At 44.2% G+C, this 24169-nt stretch overlaps 1 protein-coding gene across 3 annotated transcripts in view; it reads left to right on the top strand.

Annotated features, from left to right (window-relative positions):
* Positions 1-490: 490 nt before the first annotated feature.
* Positions 491-24169, top strand: part of IKBKB (inhibitor of nuclear factor kappa B kinase subunit beta) — a 74879-nt gene continuing 51200 nt past the window's right edge. The window contains exons 1-4 of one of the 3 annotated variants that reach the window (XM_086703594.1): positions 491-659; positions 1337-1459; positions 20867-20961; positions 22134-22251. In XM_086703594.1, the coding sequence (XP_086559720.1) occupies positions 1355-1459; positions 20867-20961; positions 22134-22251 (318 nt within the window). In that variant the 5' untranslated portion in view covers positions 491-659; positions 1337-1354. Of the gene's footprint in view, positions 660-1332; positions 1460-19586; positions 19726-20866; positions 20962-22133; positions 22252-24169 lie in introns of those variants that run through there. The other 2 variants (XM_086703595.1, XM_086703596.1) reach the window with 2 other exon arrangements.

Here is a 24169-nt window from a genome sequence, read left to right as displayed (position 1 = left end):
TCCAGGGAGTACAGCTGCGATTTATCATTCTCGATACTGAGCCCGAAATCCTCCAGATAAGGGGGATGCAGCCTGAGGAGAGGAGGCCCGCGGCAATTCTTGTAAACACTCTCTAAATCAATCCTGGCGGGGGCGCGGGAAATTCCACCTAGTTAGAAGTCTAGGAAGCGTGTCAAGTTCACCCCAGGAGGGCTCCAGTGAGGAAATCCCCATCTCCCCAGTCCCAGAAACCGCTTCAGGTTAAAGTCACTGTCTAAAAAGGGCGCGGGCGTATTCGGGTTCATCTCAGGGCCGCTTTTATCTCAAGGAGCAATGCCTGTCTAAGTCCGACCGGGGCCGTCTAGAAGCCATATGCTGCCCCCCTTGAATCACCTGGGTCAGGGACCCGGGGTCCTGCCCGGTGGCGTGGCCTAGGACCGCGGGCAAGGGGCGTGGCCTAGGCTGGCGCCCCCCGCGGCGCCTTTAAGGGCGGGCCGCGGCCCACGTGCTCTGTGACGTCAGAGCAGGAAGTGTTTGAGGAAGTCGCGCTGGGCTGGGAGGTTTAAGATTCCCGCATTTTAATGTCTTTGGGGAGGTGCCATAGCCCCCGGTTTTTTCACCTCAGCCCCGCCTCCCCCGCCCCGGGGAACGGCTCCCCTGCCCTGCGTCCCTGACGACAGGTGAGTCCCTTGGGCGGCCGCGGGGACCCCCTGGTGCCACCTGCAGACCCTGCGTCTCCTCTGCAACGGCGAGCTGGCACCTCTTCACTTGAGGCTGCTGAAGAAACTTCTGTCGAGTTTAAAAGTCGGGGTTTTCCGGTCGTAGAAGCCTTTCTCTTGTGCGGGTTGGACTTGGGAGGTCCAGAGCAGCCCTGGGCGGGGTGGGTACAGGTGGCCGCTTCGAGGTGGGTGGCTTTGGGAGAGAGCCGTGATTCATTTGGACTGAGTGAAGACAACACGTGACCATGACCATGGGGAAACTCAGCAACAGATTCTGTCCCAGCCACCCTAAACAGAATGTGCGCGGGGCAGGGCGCCCCTTGCTGGAGTCCAGGCTGGGATGCCCTTTCGAGGTGGGGGTGGGGGTGGGGGGGCGGAGTATTCTCTCTTTCCAGTGACTTTCCTGCCTGTCTCCTTCTACAACAGCCCAGGTGGGGGGAGGGGGAAAGGTGAGAAAAACAAGTTTGCCACCAAAACCCCGAAATAAGCTAGACAACATGGTTTATTTATAAATGAAAACCAGCTCGTTTTTTTCTTCTCTCATTGAAGGGCAAGGGTATCTCTTACCTTCTCCCTCTCTTTGAGTTACATTTTTTCTTAACTTTAATCTTTTATCCCCCACACCAAATTGCTTACAGAGTTAGCACATCCTCAGTATGAGCTGGTCACCTTCGCTGCCAACCCAGACATGTGGGGCCTGGGAGATGAAAGAACGACTTGGGACAGGGGGATTTGGAAACGTCATTCGATGGCACAATCAGGTAGGGGCTCTGGAGCTGGGAAGAACCAAGGGCGACCAGGGGTAGGAGCTGGGGAAGACAGGCTCCCCTCAAATTGCCTCTCCCCAACACTGTGCTGGGTGGGAGAATGGGGCTCACCTTTGGTTATAGACTTGTTGAGTGAGAAAAGGGAACTGGGAAGGGGCTTCAGGGCTGCTGAGCTGACTCTAAGTGGTCTCCAAGCTTTACTGGCTATGCCCCCGAAATAAATAGTAAACATTTTAAGTTTTCACCTCCAATTATATATATTTTATTTTATTATTATTGTTTTTTAATATTTGTTTTTGAGAGAGAGAGAGACAGCACCAGTGGGGGTGGGGCAGAGAGAGAGAGACAGAATCCCAAGCAGGCTCTGGGCTCTGAGCTGTCAGCACAGAGCTGGAGGTGAGGTTGGAACCCCTGAAGTGGGATGCTTAACCGACTGAGCCACCCAGGCGCCCCTCAATTATATATATTTTAAATTAGGATCTGTGTTGCCATTATACTGTCATGTACTGATATGTTGTATACTAATATATTACGTGTTCTAAAACATACAAAAATAGAAAAAATAGAAAAATTTAAAGGATGAGCATAGTGAAATACACTTGTTTAAAAAATTAATTAGAAAAATTTTTTTAATGTTTTTATTTTATTTTTGAGACACAGGGAGACAGCATGAGTGGGGGAGGGGCAGAGAGAGAGAGGGAGACACAGAATCTGAAACAGGCTCCGGGCTCTGAGCTGTCAGCCCAGAGCCCTACGCGGGGCTCGAACCCACGAACCGTGAAATTATGACCTGAGCCGAAGTCAGACGCTTAACTGACTGAGCCACTCAGGCGCCCCTAAAAAATTAATTTAAAAACATTTTAAATATGTATCAATTATAACATCTTCCCAGTATTTGCAGTACTGCACAGCACACAGTATACAGATCCATATGAAAGAATTACCATTAGAGATAGTGGAGGAAAATCCATAATTCAAACAATTTTTATAATTTTGAATTATTTGGACTAATTTCTTAAAAAAATTTTTTTTAAATGTTTTATTTATTTTTGAGACAGAGAGAGACAGAGCATGAGCAGGGGAGGGGCAGAGAGGGAGACACAGAATCCGAAGCAGGCTCCAGGCTCTGAGCTGTCAGCACAGAGCCTGACGCGGGGCTCAAACTCATGAACTGTGAGATCATGACCTGAGCCGAAGTCGGACACCTAACCAACTGAGCCACCCAGGCGCCCGTGGACTAATTTCTTTTTAGATCTGATTCTATCCTTATTGTTTTTACTCCTTATGTGTCTGAAATTAGTTTCTCATAGAAGTGTTAGTTCTTCCATATTCCTGTTTGCTTATGCTGATGTTACATGTACTAAATAAAGTTCACTACAGGAATTTCTTTAGCCATTTGTCCATTTTATGAGAGTCATTTTATTGAAATTGGATAATATAATCCATAATCTACCTAAGCGGGGCATTTGGAACCTGCAGCATGCCTCCATAGGCCCCTGTCTGTACCATGCGTGATATGTGCGTGACCTCCTGAAAAATTATCTGAGAGTGCTATAAAGTTAATATCAGAAAAACTTAACCAAAGCGTAACCAAAAGCTTAGCCAAGTAGCTAAAATTAGCTTCCTGACCCCAAAATCAGACCTCTGAAGTCCTTGAAGGAGGGCACCTGCTTTTTGATCAGGGGCTGCAGAGCACTTTTTTGGATCAAAGGAATGGCAAATTGTGCACCACTTCCCAGGAGCCTGCTGTGGCAGCCAGTGCGGGGGGGTGGGAGTGGGGGTCCTCAAGGCTACTGGCCAGCCATGTCAGAGCATCATTCCAGACAGCCACCCTCCTTTATCAGTAGTTGGAAGACATTCTAAACCCTGCCTGAGTCCTATCAGCTCTGAGTGGATGAAACGACCCGTGGAGGAATGTGGGGGTCGGAGCTGGAGGGCAGAGTACAGTTCTGTAGGTGGTAATTTCCACATTCAACTAGGAAACCAGAATTCCAGCAAACCCTCTGGCTGAGGGGGCCTTAGAAACACAACTGGCTTGGGGTGCCTGCATGGCTCAGTCTGGTTAAGCATCCAACTTCAGCTCAGGTCATGATCTCATGGTTCACAAGTTTGAGCCCTGCATCGGGCTCTGTGCTGACAGCTCAGAGCCTGGGGCCTGCTTTGGATTCTGTGTCTCCCTCTCCCTCGCTGCCCCTCCCCCTCTTGTACTCTTTCTCTCTCAAAAATAAATTAAAAAAAAAGAATAAAAAAAAAAGAATCACAACTGGCTCAAATATATTCTGGTCTGAGTATAGCTACGGATTTAACATTACAACAGAAGACTCAGACTGTTCTGTGGCCCACAGATACCTGGGCTGGGCTGCTCTAGACAGGCCAAGGCTTTTGGATTCTTGACTACAGCAAGTATCTCGCAGCAGCTGACCTAGAGACGTTTGGTTTCCCTCGAAAGGAGTTCTGTCCAGATGCGCCATGTGTCTGTCATCTCTAGCTCAAAATGGCCTCCATCTGCTCCATGAGTTTGGAAAGCTATTGTCAGTTGGAATTTGTTCCTGGCTTTATAGATATGGGCCTGAAAATGTGTAAATGTGTGTGTATGTGTATGGATTAGTCTTCTAAGATTACTACTTTCAAGTTTCTTCCCCTGTTCAAAAAATTAATTTGTTTTTCATTTTTATTTAATGTTTAATTGAAGTATAGTTGGCATACATTGTTATAATAGTTTTAGGTGTACGACATAGTGATTTGGTGATTCTGTACATTATACAGTGCTCACCATGATAAATATAGTTACCATCTGTCACCAAACAATGTTATCACAGTATTATTGACTATGTGTATATATATATATATATATATATATACAATGCTGTACTTTTCATCCCCAAGATTTATTGTACAACTGAAAGTTTGTATCTCTTACTCCCCTTCACCTATTTCACCCATCCCCCAACTCCTTCCCCTCTGGCACCCACCAGTTTTCTGTGTTTATGAGTCTGTTTCTCCTTTTTTTGTTTATTCGTTTTGTTTAGATTCCACATGAAGTGAAATTGTACGACCTTTCTTTCTTCTAACTTATTTCACTTAGCATAATACCCTTTACATCCATCCATGTTGTCATGAATGGCAAGATTTCATTCTTTTTATGGCTGAGTAATATTCTTTATCCATTCCTCTATTGATGGAAACTTGGATTGCTTCACTGTGTTGGCTGTTGTAAATAATTCTGCAGTAAACACAGGGGTGCATTTTTAGTGTTTTCAAATTAGTGTTTTGTTTCCTTTGATTAAGTACATAGCAGTAAAATTACTGGATCATAATAGTATTTCTATTTTTAAGTTTTTGAGGAACCTTCCTACTGGTTTCCACTTTGGCTGTACCAATTTACATTCCTACCAACAGTGCATGAGGGTTCCCTTTTTCCACATCTTTGTCAGCACCTGTTATTTATTGTCTTTTTGATGTTAGCCATTCTGACAGGTGTAAGATGCTATCTCATTGTGGTTTTGATTTGCATTTCCCTGATGATGAGTGATGTTGAACATCTTTCATGCTTCTGTGGGTCATCTGTATGTCTTCTTCGGAAAAATGTTTTCACCTGTCTTCTGCCCATTTTTTTTTTTTAATTTTTTTTTTTCAATGTTTATTTATTTTTGGGACAGAGAGAGACAGAGCATGAACGGGGGAGGGGCAGAGAGAGAGGGAGACACAGAATTGGAAACAGGCTCCAGGCTCTGAGCCATCAGCCCAGAGCCCGACGCGGGGCTCGAACTCATGAACCGCGAGATCGTGACCTGGTTGAAGTCGGACGCTTAACCGACTGCGCCACCCAGGCGCCCCCCTTCTGCCCATTTTTTAACGGGATTATTAAGCTTTTTCATGTTGACTTGTGTAAGTTCTTTTTACATTTTGGATATTCGCCCCTTATTGAATATATCATTGGCAAATAGCTTCTCCCTAGGTTGCCTTTTCATTTTGTTGATGGTTGTTCTTTTTAAATTTATTTTTATTGTTCTTTGTTTTATAAAAGCCAAAGCCAAACTCCCCAGTCTGCTGTTTGAGGCCTCTTCACAGTCTGGCCTTACCCTGTCTTTGTAGCATCACCTCCTCTTATTGGCTCCCAACAAGATGGTTGGCTGAGCCCTCTCTGGAATAGGCCTCTGTCTCCTGGACAGCTGTACATAATTCTGGCCATTCCTTCAGGATCAGCTCCAGACCACCTCCTCCATAAACTTGCCGCAGATTTATTCATGCAGTGGAAATTAGTTCTTCCATTGAATGCCTTCAGCTCCACTTGGCATGCTTCATACACTGCCTTTTCGTCTGTGTGTAGGAATGTGTTTTGTCAAGGCTCTAAGTTCCTGGTCAGCCAGGGCCCTGTCTCGCTGTGGCTTTCTTTCAGTTCTCCCATAGCAATTTCTTTACATTATACATGTTTGGGGTGCATAAAATAATTCACTTTCTGTAAAGATCTTTTTGGAAAAGGGAAAGAGCCATTGATCAATAATTATAAATGTAAACTCCCGACTCTCATAGGTGTGACATGGGAGAGGGGCCCAGAGCAGTGATACCTTATACCAGGGGGTGGGATCCGTCAGGAGGTTGGGGTAGGCTTCTTCAAGGAAGTGGCGCTTAAGCAGAGACCTGAGTTATTGGTAGAAGTTAGCTGGGCTGAGAAAGTGGGAGGAGGGACCCAGGCAGAGGGAGCAGCCTATTCAGAACCCCTGTGAAGGGGGCAGATCTAGGCTAGCAGGTGGGACTGAAAGACCAGCATGACCAGAAGGGAGGACAAGGGGAGCCAGGTGCAAGGGAGGCTGGGGTGTAGATGGTGACAGTGAGATGTGCTTTTGTTTTTATCTGAAGGGCACCAGGAAGCTGGTTGGAGGGGGCTCCACTCTGACTGGAAGGGGCCCAGGCAGTGGTGTGCTGGGACATCAGCTCTCTGAGAAAAACGTCCCAGTTCGTAGTGTTTACCAGTTTCCACAGGGTAACTACCCCTGCTGTGACTTGTTTCAAGCCACTGACAACTTAATAAGCAGGTCTCACTGAATTCCTTAATATTTAACAATCCGCCCTCAGAAGAGCTGGTCCCAGGACACTACCGGCACTACCCTGTCACGTGGGGACACCAGTTAGGGGGCTTTTGGAGGAGTCCAGGTGAGAGAGTGGACTGGGCTGATGATGGTGGAGATGGAGAGAAGTGGGCAGATCTGAGAGCTGTGTGATGGGTAAAGTCGGCAGGACTTATCGGTGGAATAGCAAGCGAGGGCCGAGGGGGTAGGAGGAGTCCACTCTCACAAATACGTAGTGAGCCTGGCTCCATCCTGGAAGCTCTCCATTACCCTCCTGCGTGGATCCTCGGGTGGGGAAATCCTTAAGGCTGCTGTGGGCGCTCAGGAGGCTCTTTAGTTGATGACCATGAATAGTGTGTTCTCTGGTGGCTGCCCCTGTGTTCAGAGCCTCTCGAAGAAAGCCTCTGGGTAGGGTGGTTTTGATATTTAACTCCAGTCTGGTATAGTGATTACACTTTGCAGCCATGTACGTTTCCGCATACTCTGTATACTTTATCTTGTGTATAAAAGAGAGACTTTTTAGTTTATCACAAGAGAAATTGCATAAAAGAGTCTGTTGGTATCCCTAGTCACATATGTGATGCCTAATACTCGGACCCATCATTTATCGAGAACTTACCCTGTGGCAGCATTGGGCTAGGCATTTTACATGCTTTATCTCCTGTCCACACAATAGCCCTAAAGGTAGAACTGTTGCTTTTTTTTCCTAAAGTTTATTTATTTAAGTAATCTCTACATACAATGTGGGTCTTGAATTCATGACCCCGAGATCAAGAGTTGCATGCTCCTGTGACTGAGCCAGCAGGTGCCCCAAGAACTGTTGTCTTTATTCCTGTTTATTACTGAGAAAATTGAAGCACAAAGAGGTTAGGTCATTCACCTAAAGAGCCTAAGCTAGTAAGTGAAGGAGCTGAATCTGAACCTACATCTATTCAGTTCCCAGCCACCTGCCTTCTCCACTGTGGCTTGTGGTGTTGCCATGGTGGGTGATCCAAGCCTAGGGACATTGTCAGTTCTCTACAATCAGTCTAAACCATTTTGAAATACTACAGGAAAAAACCCTCCTTTGGAGGACAACATGCATAAAACTTTCTTGTTTAACAGAGAACTCTAAGATGAATTACTTCTTAGTGAGGAAGGGCAGTATATCAAATATTCCTACCCTTGTTTCCCTGAGTTTTTGGATTTTGTCACCAAGCATGGGCGTTGGCAGTCCTTGCTGTGTCTATACTCCTTGAACCTCAGCTCGAGGGTCAGCACAAACCATTTATCAGTAGTCTAGAGAGGCTGATATTTTCAATAAGACCTTTGTTAAATACAGAGGAAGAAGAAAAAGAGATGACTGGAATGACCTGAGCCTGTAGCACTTATGGGACTAAAGGGGAAAAGCCACATGACTCCCAGTCACACATACCTGGGTTCCAGTCCTGGCTCTGTTACTTGCTGGCTTCATGACTTTGGGCCACAACTTCCCCCCATGGATTTTTGAGGATGCTAAGATATTGAGCTCCTTGGCTCTCAGTGTGTCTGGGCATGAAATAGGGCAGCTGCTCTCTGGAAGCATCTGGGAATGTCCCAGGGTGCCTTGTAAATATATTATCTGTGCACGTTGCTGGGAAAGAGACTGGGAAGTGCTACCTGGGGTCCCAAAGGATGCCTGTGAAGATGACATGAGGTAATGTACGCACTGGCTGTTATAAAGATATAAAAGGTAAGGTGTTATTACCACGTTTATGAAGTAGTACTGCCTTTTACTTGTCTCCTCACTGGACAAGATTAAACTCACTTCAGCTTATGTGTGTGTTTTTGTTTTTTTAAGTTTATTTTTGAGAGAGAGACAGAGCGTGGTGGAGGGGCACAGAGAGAGGACAGAGGATTGGAAGTGGGCTCCGCACTGACAGTAGGCAGCCCAACTCAGGGCTCAAACCCACAAACAGCGAGATCATGACCCGAGCTGAAGTTGGATGCTCAACCACCTGAGCCACCCAGGTGCCCCTATGTGTGTGTATTGAAGTCTTAAAGACTTCAGTGAGTTCACTAAGAATTTATGGAGCAGTGACCTAAGCTCCATCAGGGGAAAAAAGAAATGACCTTGTCTTCAGTGTGCTTATGCTCTTATGGAGGAGGTAAAGTGAATACTTAGCAATATACTAAAGGAGTCTAAATATAAGCACCAAGTTGTGTAGAAAAAGTGGCTGCTATTTATTGAGAGTGTCCTGTGCCAGCTGTGCTGGATGCTTTATCCATATTATCTCTTGAATGCTCAGGGAAGAGGGAAGGCTTCTTGAGGAAATGGAACTTGAGCAGAATCTTGAAGGAGATAGACTGGAATAGTCTGAAAAGAAGACAGATCAAATAGGTAGAGTAACATCTACATGGGACCAGAGAAAGGAAATCATGCTACTTAATTGACTTAAGGCTCAGTCTGTATCAGACACTCCATCTTGTTTTGACTGAGGGATAGAGTCCTCTTCTTATGGATAAAGACCTAGAAGCTTAAGTAATGGACTCAGTGTCACACATTTACCAGGTGAAGGATGAGGGAATTACACCTTGACTTGTCTCACCCCTCAAGCCCCTGTGGGTGAGTTTGGAGGCCACTATGTCTGTTGGGTGTTTACACCAAAGGGAATTGGTTGAACTCAGAACCTTCTCAGCATAGATGGGTCAGCATGGTTGAGTCAGGGCTGAAGCTGCAGCCAGACCTTTTAACTCTCAGGCCTGGGTTCTGTCCCTAGGATCTCTCTAGGCCTAGCTTTGTACTTTCTTTCTGAAGCATTCATCTTGGAGGGCAGGGCCTGAGAAGGAATGAGTTGGTTATTACTGATTACCCCCTCTTACCACAATGGCCGGTTGGATGGTTGCCATGGTAACAAGAGGCACCTTTCTGAGTTAAGGGTTTCAATGTACCCTTTGGCTTCCTGTGAGTTCCCCTAGTCATGAGAAAAAGGCTAACTTTGGGAAGCTGGGCCAACTCCTGTATAGACTGGCCTTCAGCTCACTTGTACTGTCACACCTTTTGGTAGCTCTCAGCCATCTGAGGAAGTGCTTTCCTCCCCTTCACTTCATCCTACACCCCATTCTGCCACATTTTATGTTTCCATGTGCACAAGATTCACAGACTTGAGGGACCTTCATGATAAACTGCATTCAACATGGGTAACACTGTTGACACCTTTCTCCATTTTCTCAAAATACGAATCAATTTTAAATTTTGCCCTGAGGAATCCATTTACCAGAAGGTGGATGCTGACATGGTTTGGGCCAAGTCTAGTTTTCCACAGGACTGAGCTAAGACTCTAGAAAGCTCCAACCCAAATAAAGATAGTCATCCACTGCTCTTTGAGTTCCATTGCTAGTGAAGAACAAGCTTCCCAGGGTTTCAAAAATAGTATTTTTAGTCTGTTTCTAAACTGTTGAGTTGAATTTTGCTTTCTAGAACAGGTATGTTCTTAGCAACAGAAAGTCAGTCTGTTTTTTTGTCTCAAATGAAGTATAACGCATAGAAAACTGGAATGTTTTAGAATACTGCTTAGAGGGCCACTGTGTAAGAAAGTTTAAGTGTGTCTGTGTCTGTATGGGACATTCCCAAGCCTAGGAATTTAGGATTTCCCCTGCCACCATAGGACTAAACTGAGCTGTCCACAAATAGAAACTGCATTCTGCTCTCTATGCCCAATTATTCCACAATGTGTTCAGTATTCGTATTGCTAAGTTCACTGTCTACTTTGAATTAGGATGTTGAGGCCAATGTCAAATCAAATCTTCAATCTTTAATATCAGTCTTCAATATCAAAATCTATTTCTGGACTCTGGGTCGGGCCCGGTGACAGTTGTGTGTTAGTTCCAATGTTTGTGTTGAACAGAAGACTGCAGTTATGTACAATTACCCAATGTATAGATAGGTTACCTGAAATGTTTTCTAAATCAATAAATCTGCCTTTGGGGTTTGATGTATTTATCAGTTTTATGAAGGAAGCATACTGTTTGTGGTAGGCAGAATAACCCCTCCCGAAGATGTCTGTATCCTAATCCCCTGGACCTGTGAATATGGTAAGTTACCATGGCAAAGGGGAATTAAGGTTGCTGATGGGCTGACGTGATATGGGAAAATTATCCTGGGTTATTTAGGTCATCCCACTGTAATCACAGGGGGTTAAAAGTGGAAGAGAGAGGCAGGAGAGTCAGTGGCAAAGTGATGCAATGTGACAGAGTCAACTGGTCCTTGCTGGCTTTGAGGATGGAGGGAGGGGCCAGGAGCCAAGGAATGCAGGCAACTTCTAGAAGCTAGAAAGGTCAAGGAAATTTATTCTCCCCTAAAGCTTCCAGAAAAGAGCACAACCCTGATGACATCTTGATTTCAGCCCAGTGAGATGTGTGCCAGACTTGTGACCTCCAGAAGTGTAAGGAAATAAATCTATGTTGTTTTAAGCTGCTAAGTCCATGGCATTTTGTTGATAGTAGCAGTAAAAAAACTAAGTTCGTGGCAATTTGTTAATAGTAGCGCCTGGGTGGCTCAGTCAGTTAAGTGTCCAACTTCGGCTCAGGTCATGATCTCATAGTTTGTGAGTTTGAGCCCTGCATCGGGCTCTGTGTGTCGGATTCTGTGTCTCCCTCTCTCTCTGCCCCTCCCCTACTCACACTCTGTCTCTGTCTCTCAAAAATAAATAAACGTTAAAAATTTTTTTTTAAAAACTAACATGTTGCTCTATATGTTGAAGTTAATATAGGTGCAGATCTTTAAATATCTTGAATTATTTATTATTTATTTTTAACATAATTTATCATCAAATTGGCTAATATATAGTATGCAAAGTGTGTTCTTGGTTTTTGGGGTAGATTGCCATGGTTCATTGCTTACATACAACACCCAGTGCTCATCCCAACAAGTGCCCTCCTCAATGCCCATCACCCATTTTCCCTCCCCACCCCTGCCATCCATTCTCAGTTTGTTCTCTGTATTTAAGAGTCTCTTATGGTTTGCCTCCCTCTGTTTGTAACTATTTTTTCCCCTTCCCTTCCCCCATGGTCTTCTGTTAAGTTTCTCAAGATCCACATATGAGTGAAAACATGTGATATCTGCCCTTCTCTAACTGACTTATTTCACTCAGCATAATATCTTCCATTTCCATCCATGTTGCTGCAAATGGCATGATTTCATTCTTTCTCATTGCCACGTAGTATTCCATTGTATACATAAACCACATCTTCTTTATCCATTCATCAGTTGATGGACACTTAGGCTCTTTCCATAATTTGGCTATTGTTGAAAACGCTGCTATAAACATTGGGGTACATGTATCCTTATGAATCAGCACTCCTGTATCCCTTGGGTGAATTGCTAGCAGTGTTATTGCTGGGTCATAGGGTAGATATATTTTTAATTTTTTGAGGAACCTCCACACTGTTTTCCAGAGCGGTTGCACAAGTTTGCATTCCCACCAACAGTGCAAGAGGGTTCCCATTTTTCCACACCCTCACCAGCATCTGTTGTTTCCTGAGTTGTTCATTTTAGCCACTCTGACTGGTGTGAGGTGGTATCTCAGCGTGGTTTTGATTTGTATTTTCCTGATGATGAGTGACATTGAGCATCTATTCATGTGTCTGTTGGCCATCTGGATGTCTTCTTTGGAGAAGTGTCTATTCATGTCTTCTGCCCATTTCTTCACTGGATTGTTTGTTTTTTGTGTGTTGAGTTTGATAAGTTCTTTGTAGATTTTGGATACTAACCCTTTATCTGATATGTCATTTGCAAATAAATGTCTTTTCCCATTCCATCGGTTGCCTTTTAGTTTTGCTGATTGTTCCCTTTGCAGTGCAGAAACTTTTTATATTGATGAGGTCCCAATAGTTCATTTTTGCTTTTAATTCTCTTGCCTTTGGAGATGTGTTGAGCAAGAAATTCCTGTGACTGAGGTCAAAGAGGTTGTTACCTGATTTCTCCTCTAGGGTTTTGATGGTTTCCTGTCTCACATTTAGGTTTTTCATCCGTTTTGAGTTTATTTTTGTGTATGGTGTAAGAAACTGGTCTAGTTTCATTCTTCTGCATGTTGCTGTCCAGTTCTTCTAGCACCATTTGCTAAAGAGACTGTCTTTTTTCCATTGGATACTCTTTCCTGCTTTGTCAAAAATGAGTTGGCCATACATTTGTAGGTTCAATTCTGGGTTCTCTATTCTATTCCATTGGTCTATGTGTCTGTTTTTGTGCCAGTACCATACTGTCTTGATGATTACAGCTTTGTTGTAGAGGCTAAAGTCTGGGATTGTGATGCCTACAGCTTTGGTTTTCTTCAATATTACTTTAGCTATTCGGGGTCTTTTGTGGTTCCATAGAAATTTTAGGTTTGTTCTAGCTTTGAGAAGAATGCTGGTGCAATTTTGATTGGGATTGCATTGAATGTGTAGATTGCTTTGAGTAGTATTGACATTTTAACAATATTTATTCTTCCAATCCATGAGCATGGAATGTTTTTCCATTTCTTTGTGTCTTCTTCAATTTCCTTCATAAATTTTCCATTGTTTTCAGCATACAGATTTTTTACATATTTGGTTAGGTTTATTCCTAGGTATTTTATGGTTCCTTGGTGCAGTTGTAAATGGGATCAATTTATTTCTCTTTCTGTTGCTTCATTATTGGTGTATAAAAATGCAACTGATTTCTGTACATTGATTTTGTACCCTGTGACTTTGCTGAATTCATATATCAGTTCTAGTGGTCTTTTGGTGGAGTCTTTTGGGTTTTTCATGTAGAGTATCATGTCGTCTGCGAAAAGTGAAAGTTTGATTTCTTCTTTGCCAATTTTGATGTCTTTTATTTCATTTGTTGTCTGACTGCTGAGTCTAGGACTTCCAACACTATGTTAAACAACAGTGGTGAAACTGACATCCCTGTCGTGTTCCTGATCTCAGGGGGAAATCTCTCAGTTTTTCCCCATTGAGGATGATATTAGCTGTGAGCTTTTCATATATGGGTTTTATGATATTTAAGTATGTTCCTTCTATCCTGACTTTCTTGAGGGTTTTTATTAAAAAAGGATGTTGTATTTTGTTAAATGTGTTTTCTTCATCTATTGACAGGATCATATGGTTCTTATTCTTTCTTGTATTAATGTGATGTATCACATTGATTGATTTGTGAATATTGCCCTGCAGCCCAGAAATGGATCCCACTTGATCATGGTGGATAATTCTTTTTATATGCTGTTGAATTTTATTTGCTAATATCTTGTTGAGAACTTTTACATCCATATTCATCAGGGATATTGGCCTATAGTTCTCCTTTTTTGTGGGGTCTCTGTCTGGTTTGGGAATCAAGGTAATGCTGGCTTCATATAATGAGTCTGGAAGTTTTCTTTCCATTTCTATTTTTTGGAACAGCTTGAGAAAGACAGGTATTAACTCTGCTTTAAATGTCTGGTAGAATTCCCCTGGGAAGCCATCTGACCCAGAACTCTTATTTGTTGGGAGATTTTTGATAACTGATTCCATTTCTTCACTAGTTACGGGTCTGTTCAAATTTTCTATTTCTTCCTGTTTGACTTTTGGTAGTGTGTGGGTGTCTGGGAATTTGTCCATTTCTTTCAGGTTGTCCAGTTTGTTGGCATATAACTTTTCATAGTATTCTCTGATAATTGCTTGTATTTCTGAGGGATTGGTTGTAATAAATCCATTTTCATTCATGATTTTATCTATTTGGGTCCTCTCTTCTTTTTGAGAAGTCTGGCTAGGGGTTTATCAATTTTGTTTATTTTTTCAAAAAACCAACTCTTAGTTTCATTAATCTGTTCTATTGGGTTTGGGGGTTTTTTTGGGTTTTTTTTTTTTTTTTTTGTATTTTATATTGTTTATTTCTGCTCTGATCTTTATTATTTCTCTTCTTCTGCTGGCTTTGGGGTTTCTTTGTTGTTCTGCTTCTTAGTTCCTTTAGGTGTGCTATTAGATTTTGTATTTGGGATTTTTTGTTTGTTTCTTGAGATAGTCCTGGATAGGCCTGGATTGCAATATATTTTCCTCTTAGGACTGCCTTTGTTGCATCCCAAAGTGTTTGGACTGTTGTGTTTTCATTTTCATTTGTTTCCATATATTTTTTAATTTCTTCTTTAATTGCCTGGTTGACCCATTTGTTCTTTAGTAAGATGTTCTTTACCCTCCATGCATTGGGAGGTTTTCCAAACTTTTCCCTTTGGTTGATTTCAGGTTTCATAGCATTGTGATCTGAAAGTGTGCATGGTATGATCTCAATTCTTCTATATTTATTGAGGGCTGTTTTGTGACCCAGTATGTATGTGATCTATCTTGGAGAATGTTCCATGTGCACTCGAGAAGAATGTGTATTCTGCTGCTTTGAGATGCAAAGTTCTAAATATATCTGTCAAGTCCATCTGGTCCAGTGTATCATTCAGGGCCATTGTTTCTTTATTTACTTTCTGTCTAGATGATCTGTCCTTTGTTGTACATGGAGTATTAAATTTTCCTGCAATTACCACATTCTTACCAATAAGATTGCTTATGTTTGTGATTGTTTTATATATTTTGGTGCTTCCAAATATGGTGTATAAACATTTATAATTGTTAGCTTTTCTTGATGGATAGACCCTGTAATTATGATATAATGTCCTTCTTCATCTCTTGTTTAAAATCTTTAGTTTAAAATCTAGTTTGTCTGATATAAGTATGGCTATTCCACCTTTCTTTTGACTTCCAGTAGCATGATAGTTGGTTCTCCATCCCCTCACTTTCAATCTGAAGGTGTCCTCAGGTCTAAAATGGGTCTCTTGTAGACAGCAAATAGATGGGTCTTGGTTTTGTTTTGTTTTGTTTTGTTTTGTTTTTTAATCTATTCTGATACCCTCTGTCTTTTGATTAGAGCATCTAGTCCATTTACATTCAGTGTTATTATTGAAAGATATGGATTAAGAGTCATTGTGTTATCTGTAGGTTTTATGCTTGTAGTGATGTCCCTGGTCCTTTGTGATCTTTGCAACATTCCATTCATAGAGTCCCCCTTAGGATCTCTTGTAGGGCTGATTTAGTGGTGATGAATTCCTTCAATTTTTGTTTGTCTGGGAAACCTTCATCCTTCCTTCTATTCTCAATGACAGGCTTGCTGGATAAAGGATTCTTGGCTGCATGTTTTTCCTATTCAGCACATTGAAAATTTCCTGCCTCTCCTGGCCTGTCAATTTTCAGTAGATAGGTCTGCTACTCCCCTTATGTGTCTACCCTTGTAGGTTAAGGTCTGTTTATCCCTAGCTACTTTCAGAATTCTCTCTTTCTCTTTGTATTTTGTCAGTTTCACCATGATATGTCATGTAGAAGATCAATTCAGTTACGTTTGAAGAGAGTTCTCTGTGCCTCCTGGATATCAATGTCTGTTTCCTTCCCCAAATTGGGGGAGTTCTCATCTATGATTTGTTCAAGTACACCTTCGTCCCTTTTCTCTCACTTCTTCTGGCACTCCCATGATATGGATATTGTTCCATTTCATTGAATCACTCAGTTCTCTAATTCTCTCTTTGTGCTCCAGAATTTTTTATCTCTCTTTTTCTCAGCTTCATCTTTTTACATAATTTTATCTTCTATTACACTTAATCTCCCCTCTGCCTCTTCAGTCCTCACTGTCACCACCTCTAGTTTATTTTGCACCTCATTTATAGCATTTTCAAATTCATCATGACTATTTTTTAGTTCCTCGATCTCTGCAGCAATAGATTTTTGCTGTCTTCTATGCTTTTTTCAAGCCCAGCGATTAATCTTATGACTATTATTCTAAATTCTTGTTCAGTTGTATTGTTTATATCTGTTTTGATCAGTTCTTTAGCTGTCATTTCTTCCTGGAATTTCTTTTGAGGAGAATTCTTCCATTTCGTCATTTTGACTAGTTTTCTGTCCCTTATAAGTTTTAAAAGCTTGTTATGTGTCCTGCACCTGTGAGCACTACTTTATTAAAGAGGGGTCATACACTGTCCAGGGCCTGGCCCTTCAGGAGGTGTTTTTTGGAAAGTGTTACTTGCCCTCTGTTGTTGTGACTTTGGTTACTTTATCACCCTACTCGTAGTGATGTTTTGGACCCTCCACCAGGTGTGCTTTGATTTGTTCATTGAAGTAGCCCTGGAAAGGAAAACAAATAAACAAAAACAAGCAAACACACAAACAAACAAAAACACAGAAACACCAGCTACAAGTAAACAGCAGGGTGGAGGTGTTGCTGATGAAAGAGGTCTTATTCTATACAAAGAGAGAAATGACAGGGGCAGGGGAAAAAGAAAATAAAATAAAAATTGACCAGACAGAAACTATACGGCTTAATCCAGAGTAAGAGAAAGGAAAATAAAGAAGGAGGTGTAGAACATGTATCAAGAGAATGGATTAAGTATGTCTGGTTAAACAAACCAACAACCAAAGTAACCAGACTAGAGGAGGGAAGAGATAAGAAGGAGAAAAGGAAAGAAGAATATATCTATATAATAAGAATTGTGCAAGAATTAAACTAGGCAATGCAACAGCGCTGGCCTGGAGGAGGGGTCCATCTGGTTCCACAGCATCTATCTCCAGTAGATACGCAGTTACCCATTGTGGAGGGGTGTGGTTTGGTGTAGGTAAATCCTGCCTCCACTGCCGTCCCGCTGTCCAATCCCTGAAGCCCTGCCTTGGTGGTGGTGGTGGAGAGAAAAATGGGATACCCCAATGTCTCCTACCCGGACTTGGTATCCCAAAGCACTCTGTTCGAGCCGTCCTCACCGTGCCAGGGGTGCAAACGAGACAGTTTGTCCTGCTCCACCGACCTCCATGACTCCCTGGCTCCCAGCTGGGACTTAAACCCCAATGTCTTTAAGGTTCCCATTCCATCCACCCCAGTTTTGGGGAAGTGCTGCTCCTTTGAGCGGATATATACTTCCCACAGCACTCTAGGGAGGGGATTGCTTTCTCCCACTGCGGACTGCACTCTGAACTAGTTACCAAGCCTGGGGCTGGCTCCCCTCCTCCCCTAGGCGCACGAACAGGGCAGCCCATCCCATCCAGTGAAAGCCCTGCAGTTAGGGCTCTCTCTGTCCCGGTCCATGGTTTTCTCTTGTCCAGATATAGTCCTATGCTTCCCCAGCCTCTCTTTCTTTTCCCTTTGTCTCTCTGCAGGAGGAGATCCCTCTCCTCTGTTCATTTTATCTCTCCCAGTTCACAATCACGCACGTATGGCCCGGTAGGTTGTCCCAGTGGGTCCCTGGAAGCGTCTCTGTCACTTCACCACCCGGACTCTTGAAGTTCAAAGTCCTTTGGCCTCAACACTGCTTTTTTTGACAGACAAGGGAACTTCGGATCCCCCTACTTCTCCACCATGTTGGCCCCTTCCCTTAAATATCTTGATTTAAACTCTGAGTCATTCTGTGGTAACAAACCATGAATTGCAAATCTTCTACTAATGTTTTGTCAGTTTGAGAACAGACAGAGAAACCGGGAAGTTCATGATGTAGAGAGTATAACATTTTGTGAGATATAATACAGTCTGTACATTGATTGAAGAAATGGAATTTTCACATGTTCCCTAACTAATGAAAAGTATTAGATGGATTTCTACCCAAGTGCACTTGTACAACTGTACTAATTTGTTCAGTAACAATAGGATTTACGAGTTTTCAAAGAGGTGAGCTCTTCTTCAGAGTACCTCGGGATCTAGACCAAAGATCAGGGTCTAATAGCAACGTGTGAATAATACGGCAGAATCTGGTTATCCATGTCTGCTACCATGGGCGGCACCAAGGAGTGTTTGTTGTTACAAAGTGAAAGAAGCCATCACAAAAGACCACGTATTGTGTGATACCATTTATATGAAATGTTCAGAGCAAGCAAATCTATAGAGATAAAAGGTAGATTCGTGGTTGTACTTGCTCAAAGGGCTGGGGGAAAATGGAGAGTGACTGCTCATGGGTATAAGATTTCCTTGGGGGATGAAATTGATTGTGGTTTTAGTTGTACTACTCTGACCATACCACAAACTGTTACACTGCATACTTTAAATGGATGAATTGTGTGGTATGTCAATTATATTTCAATAGCGCTGTTAAAAAAAAAACAACAAACTAGGCAGGTGAGGTAACTGCACAACACACAGCTTAACCACAGCAATAGTGGCATTTGACAGAAGCAACTTCAGAGAGTATTGTGGAGGTGTTGTAGTCAGAAGACGCTTCAACCTTATTTCTGAATCCCTTTTAGGGATTAATCTAATGATCAGTGATTCAGTGGTTTGGTTAAACAATTTCTGCTCATGTTTGGAGACTTCCATTTTTCGTTTTCTTAGTGGGTGGGCCTGTGTTCCCACCAGGGTCATTGCCAGTTTGGTAAATGTGTGGCCACGATGCAGTTCTGCTGCCCTAAGGACAGCCACGTGCACACCAGGAGATCTTGCTACAGTTTTCCATGTGTCTTAAGTCCCATTCAGTGTCATATGAATCGCTGCACTTACAAGAATTATGGTTCTTTTCAATATGCATTTTCATAAAATGGCAAAACTGACAAAATGGACTGTCAGGGCCTCTAGAATATCCTTCAGTTGGGCAAATAGTAGAATTTTGCTACCGTTCTAAAATCTTTCTTGTTGAGGGATTTCCTGTAGCCATCATGCAGGCTGTGGCTCTCCCCCAGTACTTAAGGCTGTTGGGGAGGTTCTCCCTGCAGGTACACAGAACACACAGGATACTGGTGTAAGTCAGCTTGCTCACTGACATCGGGACCAGCTTTCAGGCTGGTGCCACCAAAGGCATAGCCAGAGGCACCTGCTGTCCCTCAGCTATCCTGGAGGCCTCCATATCAGCCTGAGGAGGTGACAGCAGTATAGTGGTGACCCCCCTGTGGTGGTGAGAGCACCCGAGGCCAGAGCCGCTGTCCCTGCTGCTGTCAGCCGGTTAGCCTCCCCTTTCAGGTTGTCCCCTGGGGCTCCTTGGTGCTGCCTAGAGCACCAAGGAAAAGGAATGAGTTAATCCTCAGGACTCCGGCAGTCAGTTAATTATTCAAAAACATTTTATTGATTGCCTTCTTTTCCATTCACAACCCCCCAGCTGAGGGCATTGTCCTAGTTCCCTGGAAGAGGTTAAAGTGCATGAAGATGGAGAAGCCTATAAATAACCCTATGACTCTACAGAAAATAAGTCTTTGGTTGGTATGTGCAGTGAAGGAATTGCGTGTTTGGAGAGCCGGGTAAGAGCCCCTTGAGGTGGGCTTGTATCGTGCCTGGGCATCCACATGAGCAAGAACATAGACTAGAAAAGCACAGAATTGGATAGGTGGTCTAATCCAGCTACAGTGTCAGATGCCTCAGGTGGAGCACTCTTGGGAGAGTGGCTGGGAAGGGCAGGGTAGAGCCAAGGTTCAGAGGATTTTAAATGCCAGGAGCACTTATAAGAGACACAGGTCTGCTCCTCGTGTTATTGAACACCTACTAAGGGCTGGGCACTGCTAGGTGCTCAGCTTCATGATAGCCCTGAAAGGTGGACATATGTATTGTCATTTTACAGATGAAGAAACTGAGACCAGGTACTCTGCCCAAGGTCACAGAGTTAGTAAATGCTGAATTGAATCATCCTGCGTTCCAGCTACTATGCTAGGCTTGCCTTTTCTCTGGAGAGACAAGACTTTTTTATTTTTTAATTTTTCTTAATGTTTATTTTATTTTTGAGAGAGAGAGATAGAGACAGAGCTCAAGCAAGGGAGGGGCAGAGAGAGAGGGAGACACAGAATCCAAAGCAGGCTCCAGGCTCTGAACTGTCAGCACAGAGCCCGATGTGGGGGCTTGAACTCACAAACCATGAGATCATGACCTGAGCCAAAGTTGGCGCTTAACCCGCTGAGCCACCTAGGCACCCCTGGAGACACAAAAGTCTTGCATGAAATAGGACGGCAGTGTGGCATTAACTGTTAGGTTGAATCATGTGGAAATGCCATTTGTGTAGGTCAAAATGGTCAATACTAGCAATTTCATATGGTTCCATCTAGCATTTGGGGCTCAGAGGAGTGAGAAAGAAATCTCTTCGGCAGGAATGGCCAGCAGAGGTTTCATGGAGGAGTTGGGAACCAAACAAGGCCTTGGTTTAGACTCTGGATGGGTAGAAATGAGAGAGAAACATGGGAGAGGTGGAAGTATGGAGGCCAGCCTAACAGGCTGGCAAGTGACTTGGGGACATCTATCAGTGGATACTCAAAGTGGGCCTTGGGATCCCAGAGGTGATGTGATCCGTGCTTTGGGCCCTAAGGAGACAAATTTAGATTTGACTCATGGCTTTGTGGGTGAGCTTGGATGTTAGTGCTGCTAATCTTGTCCCTGTGCACATTCTCTCTGCAGGAAACAGGTGAGCAGATTGCTATCAAGCAGTGCCGGCAGGAGCTCAGCCCCCGGAATCGAGAGCGGTGGTGCCTGGAGATCCAGATCATGAGAAGGTGAGGGCCTAGTGCACCAAGCCAAGGTAGGGCCATCATTGTAGGGGGACCAAGAGACTGCAGGAGCTGAGGAGCCCTGGGGCATTGAAGTGACATCTGGAGAGAGCCCTCTGGAGCAACAGCCACACCTGCTGCCTCTGGAAAAGAGTCATAAATCTCAGTCCCTCAGTTAGGATAACAGATGACTTCTAGAGGAGTGGCTGCTAGGTGCTTTTAGTCAGTTGTTTCTTCTTTAATTTTTTTTTTTTTTTTTAATATTCAGTTTTGAGAGAGCCCAAGCAGGGGAGGGGCAGAGAGAGAGGGAGGGAGGGAGACAGACAGAGAATGAGAAGCACACTCCAGGTTCTGAGCTGTCAGTGCAGAGCCTGATGTGGGGCTCGAACTCACAAACTGCAAGATCATGACCTGAGCTGAGTTGGACGCTTATCTGATTGAGCCACCCAGGCGCCCCTGGTCAGTTTTATTTGTTATATTAAATAATTTAAAATAGCAGTTACAGTGAATTTTCCTTTGTCAGCAAAGATGCTTTTTCCCCCTTATATTTCCAATTCCAAGATGGTGTGTGACTCTCCACCGTTGTAAAACAATCACCAATACTTCTTCCTCTAGTGTGGAGACAGGGGCTGTCTGTCAGTCCCGGGATGATTGCTGTCCTCCCAGGTAGTGAGGGGTTTAGGTAAGCGTTGAGGTATACTCGCAACCCAGTCATTTTGCAAGACCTCAAACAGGTGCTCCCTCCATGAACCTCTTAAAAAGGGGAGGCATCACCTTGTTTACACACACACACACACACACACACACACACACACACACACACACCCCATCCCCACTGGAATGGCATGAGATTGGAAGTCCCTCTACCTTCTCTGCTTTTAGAAGCAGTTTTGAAGTACAGTGAGAACTTGATATGGGGCACTCTAAAGAAAATTCAGTTGCACATGTTGCACTCACAGTCCTTGCGCTCGTGGTGCTGAAAGTAGAGCTGGGTAGTTGCTAACTGACCGGGCACCAAGGTGAATAGCCAGTTCCTGACCTCTATCCTCCTGCTAATTCCTGAGGGCCCTCAGCCAGTCCAGGCCTTTGTTGTAAAGCTTTGCTGATACATGGGCAGAGCGGGGAATGGGTTTGAGCCCGAAGTCTGGGTGTCTCCCTCACTGGTTTCTCCTTCCTAGGCTGAACCACCCCAATGTGGTAGCTGCCCGGGATGTCCCCGAGGGGATGCAGAACTTGGCTCCCAATGACTTGCCTCTGCTGGCCATGGAGTACTGCCAAGGAGGAGATCTCCGAAAGGTGAGACTTCAGGGTGGCGGGACACAGCCTGTCTGGGCAGGGAGTGGTGGAGAGGCCTTTCACCCCTTTTATCACCAGGAAGCTCAGGCAGCCACGGTGACTCTGGCTTGCTTTCCCTTCTCAGATCCCCCTCATTCATGCTCAGGGTGGGGTGACAAGCGTGTGATGTGAATCAAGAGACTGAATCAGAAGCTCTTACGAGAAAGGCAGGGAAGGGCTTGCTGTATGTCCTGCACAGTGATTACTAAAATGACAAGGAAAAGATCACCAGGTTTTGAGGATGGGGAAGGACTGGACAAGTTCCAAAACAAACTTTTCTTCCCTAGGCATGTCAGAGCCACTGCAGTCCTTTAGTGTCAGTGTCACCACTGTCCTTATTAGGAGGGATTTTCTCCTACTGATGTGGTGGCACTGCACACGGGGTCACAGAGTAGAACAGGAAGGGGCTGGCTTAGTAATCAGGGGACTGGGATGAAACCCCAGAGCCACCACTGACTCATCTTCTGGGCATTTGTCCCTCTAGCACATTAACTTCTCTTTGCTAGGACGTACACTTCAGGGTGCCTGACGGCAGCCCCTTGTCTCAGGGACGGTCGTGTCTGCCCACCGCCCCAGCATTGTCTGAAACACCACCTGCTTTTATATGTTGCCGCGTTTGATTTTCAACAGCCCTGTGATGTTGGTAAAACTATGATTCCCATGTGAAGGATGGATGTCATGGCCCAGAATGTTGAGGCCGATGACCAGGCCTCACATGGCTGCAGTGGCAGAGCTTCTTTGGTCACAGTCTGCGGGAGCCCCACTGTGGGCCACCTCTCCATCTGTGAAACCAAATGATGCTACATAGTGTGAGGAAAAATAAAAGCTCTGGACAACAGAGTTGTTTTTGTGCAAAAAAAGAGATCACTCTGTTAGTGTACTTCTCCCCTAACTTTTCACTCTAGAAGAAGGGCCATTATATTGTAACAGGTTGCGGGGGGGGGGGGGGGGGGAGGTGGGGTAGGCAGGATACCCAGGCATTTCTTCTATCTTGACATGGCAGTTTCCTGGACCCAGCATCATGGACTGTTCTCATTACTTTTCTGACCCCTTCCGCCTTCTTTTTGTGAAGGAAACTTTCCATGAGTGTTGATCTGCTCAAGTGGCTTTCTCCTGCCATGGGAGGTGGGCAGATCCTGGGAGTGTGAGAGCAGGATGTGAACAGTCATTGGCATGACCTACAAGCAGGGAACTGATAACGGATGAGAAATGGGGAATTTGACAATGCTTCGATTTTCCTCTTTATTTTCGTAACCTTTGACAATCATCCGATTACTAAATGAGTTATTTAAAATAGGGATAGAGTCATGTTGTTACAGTTGAGTGGATGGTCCTTAGAGGGCAGGGGGAGAGGGGTTGGTGAGATGTGACCAGATTATGGAGGGCTCTGAAGCCCAGCAGAGAACTTGAGACTTGATTGTGTAGGCAGCAAAGAGCCAGTTAGCCATGGAAGAAGATGACGCACTTCAGTGTAAATGACCTGATGTGGGGCACGAGATGATCTGTGGGAGGCAGGAAGCCCTTGCACTCTGAGGGGCCTTTGTCCATGCTGCTCCCTCCTAGGGGGATGCGCAGGGAGGGTGCTGTTGCCCAAAGGGCCTGGGATCTCTGTTCTCTCTGTTCTCCAAATGAGGTAGCCTATCTTTCCCTCCTCTCAAGAGTTCAAAACCTACTGCCCTGGGCACAGAAAGGCAAGCTTGGCCAGCACATGAGCAAATGTGGAAGCAGGAACTGATTAGAAGACTGAAGTGTGTATGCCCAGCTCAGGCAACAGACTCTTGGATGTTCTTGGATATAAATGCTAGTTAATAACTTTGATCCTCGAGTGGGAAGTTATTTTCTCCGCTGTCTTCAATTGAGGCCAGCTGCCAGCAGCATA

The sequence above is a fragment of the Puma concolor genome, chromosome B1, assembly GCF_028749965.1.
Source record: "Puma concolor isolate L17-30 chromosome B1, mPumCon1.1.hap2, whole genome shotgun sequence".
In the NCBI taxonomy this organism is placed as follows: Eukaryota; Metazoa; Chordata; class Mammalia; order Carnivora; family Felidae; genus Puma; species Puma concolor.
The sequence above is the reverse complement of the archived record's forward strand: the minus strand, read 5'-3'. Positions and strand labels throughout refer to the sequence as shown.